The sequence below is a fragment of the Emys orbicularis genome (assembly GCF_028017835.1).
Source record: "Emys orbicularis isolate rEmyOrb1 chromosome 21 unlocalized genomic scaffold, rEmyOrb1.hap1 SUPER_21_unloc_1, whole genome shotgun sequence".
Classification (NCBI taxonomy): Eukaryota; Metazoa; Chordata; order Testudines; family Emydidae; genus Emys; species Emys orbicularis.
The window spans coordinates 84,235-94,461 of NW_027045151.1; the positions used below are offsets into that span (position 1 = coordinate 84,235).

The 10,227-nt window shown below is 53.6% G+C and overlaps 1 protein-coding gene across 1 annotated transcript; it reads left to right on the forward strand.

Moving 5' to 3' along the window:
• The first annotated feature begins 8,953 nt into the window (after positions 1–8,953).
• On the forward strand, positions 8,954–9,886 carry LOC135894942 (olfactory receptor 5C1-like). Its single transcript, XM_065422995.1, has one exon. The coding sequence runs from the start codon at positions 8,954–8,956 to the stop codon at positions 9,884–9,886; it is 933 nt and encodes a 310-aa protein (XP_065279067.1).
• The last annotated feature ends 341 nt before the right edge of the window (positions 9,887–10,227 follow it).

Here is a 10,227-nt window from a genome sequence, read left to right on the forward strand (position 1 = left end):
GACCAGCCTGCATCTCCATCAGTGCGCTGGGTATGGACTTTTCACCCAAGATGTGTCCAGGGAACCTTCCCCCCTTAGGTCCACCAGGATACCTGGGTTCTTTTCTCCTCAGACATGAGGCTGGTGGAACTAACACATATGCAGGGTCACACCCACCTACATACACACACACAAATACACAACCCAAGACTTTCCATAGAAAAGGGGGTAAATTAAGGGATGTTCTCAAGGGTATGGCCAGACTGGATCAGCCACAAGGCCTGTTGTATTAATTTAGATAGTATAAATGGGCCCAACGAGTCAAAGTTGTGAACATAAGTGTGGCCATATTGGGTCAGACCAAAGGTCCATCTATCTCAGTGTCCTGTCTGCTAACAGTGGCCAGTGCCAGGTGCCCCAGAGGGAATGAACAGAGCAGGAAGTGTCCATCTCTTGTTGCCCGTTCCCAACTTCTGACAAACAGAGGCTAGGGACACCATCCCTGCCCATCCTGGCTAATAGCCATTGATGGACCTATCTTTCATGAACTTATTTAGTTCTTCTTTTAACCCTGTTATAGTCTTGGCCTTCACAACATCCTGTGGCAAAGAGTTCCACAGGCTGACTGTGTGTTGTGTGAATACTTCCTTTTGTTTGTTTTAAATCTTCTGCCTATTCATTTCATCGGGTGACCCTTAGTTCTTGTGTTATGAGGAGTAAATAACACTTCCTGATTTACTTTCTCCACACCAGTCATGATTTTATAGACCTCTCTCATATCCCCCCTTAGTGGTCTCTTTTCCAAGCTGAAAAGTCCCAATCTTCTTCATCTATCCTCATGTGGAAGCTGTTCCATGCCCCTAACCATTTTTTGTTGCCCTTTTCTGAACCTTTTCCAGGGCAATCTATCTTTTTGGAGATGGGGCGACCAGATCTGCACGCAGTATTCAAGATGGGGGCGGACCGTGGATTTATATAGGGGCACTATGATATTTTCTGTCTTATTATCTGTCCCTTTCCTAATGACTCCCAAGACTCTGCTGCTGCACATCAAGTGGAGATGGGATGGTTTTCCAACAGATCTGGGCTAGGAATTATCTGGGGGACGTTCTCTGTCCTGGGTGATACAGGAGGTCAGAGTAGATGATGACAGTGGCCTGAGAATCCACGAAAAAGCCACAGTCCCTGGGAGGAAATCATACCTAGGACCTTTGGCTAGAACTGCAGGATCTGGTACAACCTCATAAAGCCCCATTGGTGGCTTAGCCACTGGTCAAGAAGCTGTGACAGAGGCGCCTTGGGGAAGGGTCCCCAGGTCTTTGCAACTCAGTCCAGACAAACTCACTCCACCAAACACCCATCTTACGGGATCTTTAGCCATAAAGAGGAGCCTGTGAGGTATCTACAGAAAGCTCGTGATTTATCACGACTGTGAGATGTGTGTCCGGGTAATATTTAAGGAATAAAGTAACTCTATTGAAAGTCCACTTGTCCCTCTTCGGCGTGCCACCTGTTGTAATGGGATACCTCTGAGTCCGCCTGTTCCGCCAGCCTGGGCCCCGTTTACCTTTTCTTGCTGGGCTAGGCTCACAAGCCTCTTCCAGCCATGCACACAGACAGGGCCACGCCCAGCTGCAGAAAGATACAGACTCTCAGATCAGCTCGGGGGAGACTCAGCTCTTTGCCCCTCCCAGTTCCTAATTGCACAAACTGGGTTATGGTATAAACAAGAAAGAAGTATATGAACTACAAAAGGTAGCTTTTCAGTGGTTATCAGAGATAGCAAACAGAACAAAGCAGATTCCTTTAGTAAATAAACAAAACACGCAGACTAAACTTACCACACTAAAGAGATTATGAGGCTACATTAGCAAATTCTCACCCTAAGTGATAAACAGGCAGGCAGATTCTTAAGGCACAAACTCGCTTGGCTTTGCAGCTCACATTTCTCAGGTTTTCATACACAGGCTAGGAATGTCTCTTGCCTGGGACCATCACTTCTCATAGTTCAGTCTTTGTCCCTTAGGTGTTTCCAGGTATGTTGTTGCAGGGAGAATGAGGTTCTCTCCCTGCCCCCGCAATGTCACTGTCCCCCTTTTATCTCCTCTTTCCCCTTGCTGGAAAGTTCTTTTGCTGTAGGGTGACCAGATGTCCCGATTTTATAGGGACAGTCCCGACTTTTGGGTCTTTTTCTCATATAGGCTCCTATTACCCCCCACCCCTTGTCCCAATTTTTCACACTTGCTGTCTGGTAGCCCTATTTTGCTGTGGCCTGGGTCAAACAGTTCCCATTGTGTAGTGTTATCTCTGAAAAGTTTCTACTGAACACAGCTCTTGGGGTAATCCGAGTGCTTGTGTGCATTTCCTCAATAAGCCATTGTTTGGCTTTTTTTTTTACTGTCGTGCCTAAAAAGCTGCTTCCGTAGCCAACCTCCATAACTTCCCATACAGCGATAACACGTCCAATCCAATGAGACACGGCTGTCTCGCAGAGCCCGACTTTTAGAATGACACCTCACAAGACCTGTCGTGTACAAAACATCTCCTAATGACACGACAGCGGTGAATATTGGGGTGTCAGGGTGTCACCCCCACTTTATGGACTTGGCGTAAAAATGAGTCCTGGGATTCATGCATCCGGGTGACAGCCCGTTCAAGCAGGAGAGAGTTGTTGTGCTTTTCCTGGATGGCTGGGGGGGGCGTAATGCAAGGCTTTGTCTAGCCTTGCTCCATCACTACCATAACAAGAGGAAACCATCGGCAGGGCCATCCCTAGTGAGGTGCGGGGCCCAAGACAACCCCCCTGCCCCAGGCCTTGCCCCTACTCCACCCCTTCCCACAAGCCTCCGCCTCACCTCTTCTTGCCCCTACCACACCCTGCCGCCATTCCACCCCTTCACCCCCTTTCCCGAGAGACGCTGGGAGTGGAGCAGAGTGGTTGCTCTGGCACAGGGCCCCGTGCCCCCTGGCCCCACATCCCCCTGAAGCCCGGGGCCCCCCAAAGCAACCGCCCCGAACCGTCCTATGGATGGGACGGCTCTGACCATCGGAGACCGCTGCAAACAATTTGAACCATCAAAAGTACCAGCACAGAGGGTGGGCACTCGCCCTGGTACAGATCGAGACAAGACTGTTTTCGGGATGAGGAAAGGCATTCACTGAGCACAGCCCCTAGCAGAGGTGGGAGTTTTTGTGAAGGTTTGGAGCCTGGTTCTTTGTAAAGCCAGCCCGTCCTGCAACAGACTGAATTTTTTTGCGGGGTGAGGAGGAACCTACCTGCTAAGTACAAGCAAGACGTTCTCCGGGTGGAAGCATGGAGGGGTAGCCAGGGGGGTTCCCTGGTGGGTCTGACCCAAGCCGCATGTGTCCGGGCCAGACGTGAACATCTAGGGTGAAGGATTCATGAGCCAAGGCAGGGTCTGCTGTGAAGCACTCGGAGAGGGATCCCACTTCTGCCACCACACTCAGAAGTGATTTGCAGTGTGTAACAGCATCTTTGTTGAGCTTACTAACTTATGGACAAGGCTGTGCATATATATTAGGGCTGTCGATTAATCGCAGTTAACTCACACGATTAACTAAAAAAAATTAATCGCGATTAAAAAAAAGAATCGTGAATAATCACCGTTTTATTTGCACTGTTAAACAACAAAATACCAATTGAAATGTATTAAATATTTTTGGATGTTTTTCTACATTTTCAAATATATTGATGACAATTACAACACGGAATACAAAGTGTACAGTGCCCCCTTTATATTATTTTATTACAAATATTTGCACTGTAAAAATGACAACAGAAATAGTATTTTCCAATTCATCTTATACAAGTACTGCAGAGCAATCTCTTTATCGTGAATGTGTAACTTATAAATGTAGATTTTTTTGGTTACATAACTACACTCAAAAACAAAACAATGTAAAACTTTAGAGCCTACAAGGCCACTCAGTCCTACTTCTTGTTCAGCCAATCGCTCAGACAAACCAGTTTGGTTATGTTTATGGGAGATATTGCTGTCTGCTTCTCATTTACAATGTCACCTGAAGGTGAGAACAGGCATTCATATGGCACTTTTGTAGCTGGCATTGCAAGGTATTTACGTGCCAGATGTGCTAAACATTTGTATGCCCCTTCATGCTTTGGCCACCACGCCAGAGGACATGCGTCCATGCTGATGACACTTGTTAAAAAAAATATGCATTAATTAAATTTGTGACTGAACTCCTTGGAGGAGAATTGTATGTCTCCTGCTCTGTTTTACCTGCATTCTGCCATATATTTCATGTGATAGCAGTCTCGGATGATGACCCAACACATGTTCGTTTTAAGAACACTTTCACTGCAGAGTTGACAAAACGCAAAGAAGGTACCAATGTGAGATTTCTAAAGGTAGCTACAGCACTCGACCCAAGGTTTAAGAATCAGAAGTACTTTCCAAAATCTGAGAGGGACGAGGTGTGGAGCATGCTTTCAGAAGTCTTAAAACAGCAACACTCCAATGCGGAAACTACAGAACCTGAACCACCAGCAAAGAAAATCAACCTTCTGCTGGTGGCATCTGAGTCAGATGATGAAAATGAACATGCGTCAGTCCGCACTGCTTTGGACCGTTATCAAGCAGAACCTGTCATCAGCTTGGACGCATGTCCTCTGGAATGGTGGTTGAAGAATGAAGGGACATATGAATCTTTAATGCATCCGGCATGTAAATATCTTGCAATGCCAGCTACAACAGTGTCATGAGAACGCCTGTTCTCACCTTCAGGTGACTTTGTAAACAAGAACATAAGAACGTCCATACTGGGTCAGACCAAAGATATCCTGTCCTCTGACAGTGGCCAATGGCAGGTGCCCCAAAGGGAATGAACAGACAGGTTATCATCAAGTGAAGCGGGCAGCATTATCTCCTGCAAATGTAACCAAACTTGTTTGTCTGAGCGATTGGCTGAACAAGAAGTAGGACTTGTAGGCTCTAAAGTTTTACATTGTTTTATTTTGAATGCAGTTCTTTTTTGTAAGTTCAACTTTCATGTTCATAAGATATTGCACTTCAGCATTTGTAGGAGGTGAATTGAAAAATACTACTTCTTTTGTTTCTTTTTTACAGTGCAAATATTTGTAATCAAAAATAAAGTGAGCACAGTACACTTTTTGTACTCTGTGTTGTCACTGAAATCAACATATTTGAAAATGGAGACATTTTTAACAGAAATGGTATTCTATTATTGTTTAACAGTGCGATTAATCGCGTGATTAATGTTTTTAATCGCTTGACCACCCTAAATATATATATATGGTACTTTTTATATTAACTAACTCGCTTCATGCATACATGCACATCCTGCTTTGTCATTTTTTTATCGGTAAACATCGATTTCCCCCAATGCCCGCAACCCGGCGACAAAATATTTCCATTGACAATCATCGAAACTGGCAGCGAGGCGAAGTGGGAAATCTGCTGCTCGAGAACATCTTAGCGTGGGAGCCAAAACTATTTACGGTGTCTATTTTGCTGGACCTTGTGACGCTGACAATTTGGGTCGTCACGGATAGCAAGCGTTATCTTTTTGAACCGCAACGCCGACGGTCACGAAGCATTGATTCGCCGACCTCTCCCGTAATTTCCTGCAACTTAAATAAATTGATTAAAAAATTAAAAATGCTTCAACCACATCCTCTTGCACCGGTGTGAAAACGTAACCGGGCTTAGAAGCTTTTTAACTGAACGCCGATGTTTTTGTATAAGCAGCAATATGGTTGGAGGGAGTGGCTAGTTCTGGGGGACAGCGAATGGGATAAGTGGGCCTTTTCCCTCTAGGGGGCACTGGCTCTAATTTGGCCAGCTCCAGTGGGCAGGGAATGAGACATGGGCCTTCCCTGTACAGGGGGCACCAGCTCCCAGCCAGTCCAAAATCCAACAGCCGCTCCCGGACCTCGTGTGTCAGGAGCGTTGTTCTCAGTCCATCACCGACAATGTGAGACCCTAACGGCCAGTGGCCCCGTCCTGTCTCTGCACTTCACAGCCCCTTAAATGCTCAGCCCGCAGTAGGGGGGGCTCTGGATGGGACGCAGCCCAGCTAACCCTTTGAAATCAGCTGCTCTCCTCCACATGTCTTTTGGACACAGGGATGTGGGGTGGCATGTCACCCCAACCTCTGTGCGCCATAATTGGGAGGCGCTTAATGACTCCAAGCATCTCGCAGAGCTCTGGGCTCACACCCAGGGGAGAATCTCTGACCTCTGTCCCCTGGACAATGCCCGGCTTGGAGAGATTGTAGGACAAACGTCCTGTTAATTACCACAAAGTCCCACCGCAGCCCGTCAGCCGCTCCGCCTCCACCCCCAGCTGGTGGGGGCTGCAGGGGGCAAAATTCATGGGAGGCTGGAGGGGCCTGGATTGTGGTGGGGGCTTGGAACAGCAGAATTGTTGGGGGGCACAATTGATGGGATGCTGGAGGGGGAGAATTGTGGGGGCAGGTTTGATTTTGGGGCTGAGAAGCAGAGCAAATTGCTGGGCAGGAGGACGGGCTGCTGTGGGGGCGACGGGAGCCCCCCACTTCTGTTCCTACCGCTTTCAGCACTAGGACGTTCCCTTCAGGGCGCCCAGGGACGTAAGCCGCCGCGCCACCCTTCTGCCTCCGCAGGAGCAAGTGTGGCTGGAAATCAGTCCATCCCCCCCCTCCCCCCCTGCCCCGCCCCTGCTCCCAGCCAAGAGGTGTGGAGAGAACTCAGGAGTCCTGGCTCCCACCCCCCACCCCCCTGCTCTAGCCCACTAGCCCCAAGAGCTGGGGATAGAACCCAGGAATCCTCATTCCCCCATCCCCTCCTGGTCTAACCACTAGGTACTACCCCCACACACATGCACAAGGCAATGGGGCCCCTTCCGAGACTACATAATTCACACCCTAAGGTGAAAGCCCAGCTCCAGGAGAGGAGTGGGGTGTAGTGGTCAGAGCAGGGGGGCTGGGAGCCAGGACTCCTGGGTTCTCTCCCCAGTTCTGGGAGCGGAGTGGGGTCTCGAAAAGCCCAGGTGCCCAGCCTCGGAAGCACATGGGATGGCGTCTCCCTCACACCGCGCTGGGTGCAAAGGGCCCAGCCCTCAGCGCCACCCGGGGGCCGACCTCTCTTGGCAGCAGAGCAGAAGATCCGAGGCTGGTTCTGCTCTAATGCGGGTTACTGGGAGCACTCGGGGGGGGGGAGCTGTGACCCAGCAGCCCCCTCGCCCCAGGCACCAATTTCCTGTGCAATTAGCCGGCTGCGTCTGACTCCCTGCGGGCAGGAGCCGGGGGTGACGAGCGCCCAGCCCCTCCGTCTGCGGGGCCCGGCTGGCACGGTGGAGATTGGCTCAGGCAGGAGCCCTGGGAGTCGGTGCCAGGGGAGGACTCGTGGATGCCAGGGAAAGGGGCCATAAAAGCCCCGGCGCTGCCCGGGTGGAAAGCAGCAGGCACCGGCACCGAGAGAGACGCAGACCCTGCCGCTGCCCAGGTAGGGCGGGTGCCGTGGGGCAGGGACGGGACACGGGGCCTTTCCCAGGTAGGGACACCCCCTCCGCACTGACCCCCATCACCTCCTCCCTGGCTGAGACCACCTCTGGTCAGGGGGCTGTCCAGCCATAGTCAGTGGGAGCCAGGATGCCTGGGTTCTGTCCCGGGCTCCGGGAGGCGAGTGGGGTCTGGTGGGTTAGAGCAGGGGGGGCTGGGAGCCAGGACTCCTGGGTTCTCAGTGGTGAATCCCTCCACGCTTTGCCATACAGGGCTCCCAGTCCCTCTATCTCTCAGCAGGAGGCAATATTCCTTTGTTCTCTTTAGCGGTCCCCCTGTCTAAAACCTGCCCTTCTCAGGGGATGCCCTCAGCGATTACTCCACCTCCCTCGGTAGCTCTCAGCCTCGGCCCCCCTGTGTTAGTCCTTCTCTCCTCTGTCGGGCCTGGGGCTCCTCTCTGAACCCCCCCCCCCCGCCCTCCGCCGCGCCCCTGTGTGTTCAGTTCAGTCTGAGAGGGATCAGTGTTCAGGGCAGGAGGGGGGGGCTCCCAAAAGCTGTCTGGACCATCCCCCTCTCTCCTCTGCTCCTACTGTGCGTCCCTGATCACACCTGGGCCTTGGGGCTCTCAGCCACCAACCCCGAGCAGGTGTCCCTGTCCTGTCGAAGAGCCAGGCTGGGGACTATGTCCTGCCACACTTTAGGGGGATATGTATTATGGTACCACTAGGAGGCTGCAGATGACTTGGGGGGCTGGGGGGGCAGGCGCGTTGCACTAAGCGCTGCACAGATCAGGGCCCCGTTGTGCCGGGCGCTGCCCAGACCCCGACTGAGATCAGGGCCCCATTGTGCCGGGTGCTGCCCAGACCCCGACCGAGATCAGGGCCCCCTGTCGTGCCAGGCGCTGCCCAGACACACAGGGAGAGTCTGGCTCTGCCCTCGAGAGCTCCCAGTCTGAATGCACCGGGGGAAGCAGAGCCCTAGAGCTGGGCAGTAACTTGCCCAGTGTAACCCAGCTGGTCAGTAGTGGAGCTGCGAATAGAACCCAGGAGTCCCGAGTGCCCGACCTGCTGTCTGCTCACATCACATTGCCACACTGCCTCCGGGTCCCTCTGTCATCCCCCTGCCCCAGGCATCGCTCCCCCCGGCTCAGTAGCGCCTGCAGATTTAAATCACCGCCCCTTCTTTCCAAAAGGAACCCCGTGAACCCCGCTTTCCTCACCAACGCCTTTCGCCTGCTAACGTCCCTACAGATGTGTGTGGATGTTGGCTTATTCTTTGCTTCATAGTCTAAACTGTTGTGTGGCGTTATGTGCGGCTGTTCCCCAGCTGCCTCGCCCCAGAGGTGGCTGCATCTCTGCACCAGACCAGCCCTCCCCGAACACCAAATCCTTGACACTAGGAGAGGGCAGTGCCAGCCCCAGCCTGGGCTGAGGGCACTGGCAGAGGGGCAGGCTCTCACCCACGCTCTCTCCCCACAGATCCGTGCCCCCCCATGGCCGGGCCAAACCGGACGGGGGTGACCGACTTCCTCCTTGTGGGCTTCCCCTCCCGTCGAGACCTAAGTCTGCTCCTCTTCTCGCTCGCGCTGCCCATCTTCCTGCTGGGCCTGGTGGGGAACCTGGGCCTGGCGGTTCTGATCTGGGTCGAGCGCTCCCTCCACACCCCCATGTATTACTTCCTCAGCCACTTGGCGCTGCTGGACCTCTGCTCCTGCTGTGCCGTGGGCCCCATCATGCTGTGGGGTCTGCTGGCCGGCCAGGCCGCCCTCCCCGGCCCTGCCTGCGCCCTCCAGATGTTCCTCTTCGCCACCGCGGGGGACGCCGAGTGTTGCCTGCTGGCCGTCATGGCCTACGACCGCTACGCCGCCGTCTGTCGCCCACTGCACTACCAGGCCGCCGTGCCGCCCCGCCTCTGCCGCGGGCTGGTGCTGGGCTCCTACGCGGCCGGGGCGGCCAGTGCGGCCGTGCACTCCGGCCTGGCCTTCCGCCTCCCCTTCTGCCGTGGCCGCACCCTCGACCACTTCTTCTGCATCATCCCGTCCGTGCTGGAGCTGGCCTGCGCCGACACCAGCCTCAACCAAGCCCTGCTGCTGGCCATCTGCGGAGCCATCCAGAGCGTCACCCTGCTGGCCATCCTGGCCTCCTACGGGCTCATCCTCGGGGCCGTGGGGCGGGCGGGCTTGCGCCGGGCTGCCTCCACCTGTGGCTCCCACCTGGCAGCTGTGGCCGTCCTCTACGGGACCATCATCTTCATGTACCTGCGGCCCGAAGGCAGCTACGCCGCGCAGGCCGACAAGATGGCCGCTGCCTTCTATACCGTCGTCATCCCCACCCTCAACCCTGCCATCTACAGCCTGCGCAACGCCGACGTCAAGGGGGCCCTGGCCAAGCGGCTCCTGGGTGGGCGCCACATCTGGGGGGGCTGAGGAAGGGGCTGGAGGCGGGGTGGCAAAGGGAAAGGGCGCTGGGGCAAGATGGCTGCTTAGAATCTGCACCGGCATTGGTGCAGTGCTTCAGTGTAGACGCAACCTACTCCGGGTGGGCGAAGGTAATGCACCTCCCAAGGAGGCGGTAGCTAGGGCTTACGGATAATTCTTCCATCGACCCAGTGCTGTGTACACTGGGGGTTAGCTGGGTTTAGCTACATCTCTCCGGGATGCGGATTTTTCACACCCTGGACTGACGTCGTTGGGTCGACCAACTTCTTAGCATAGCCCTGGCCTGAATAAAACGGTCAAAATCTAGCCCACAGCCCTTCTGGCTCCCT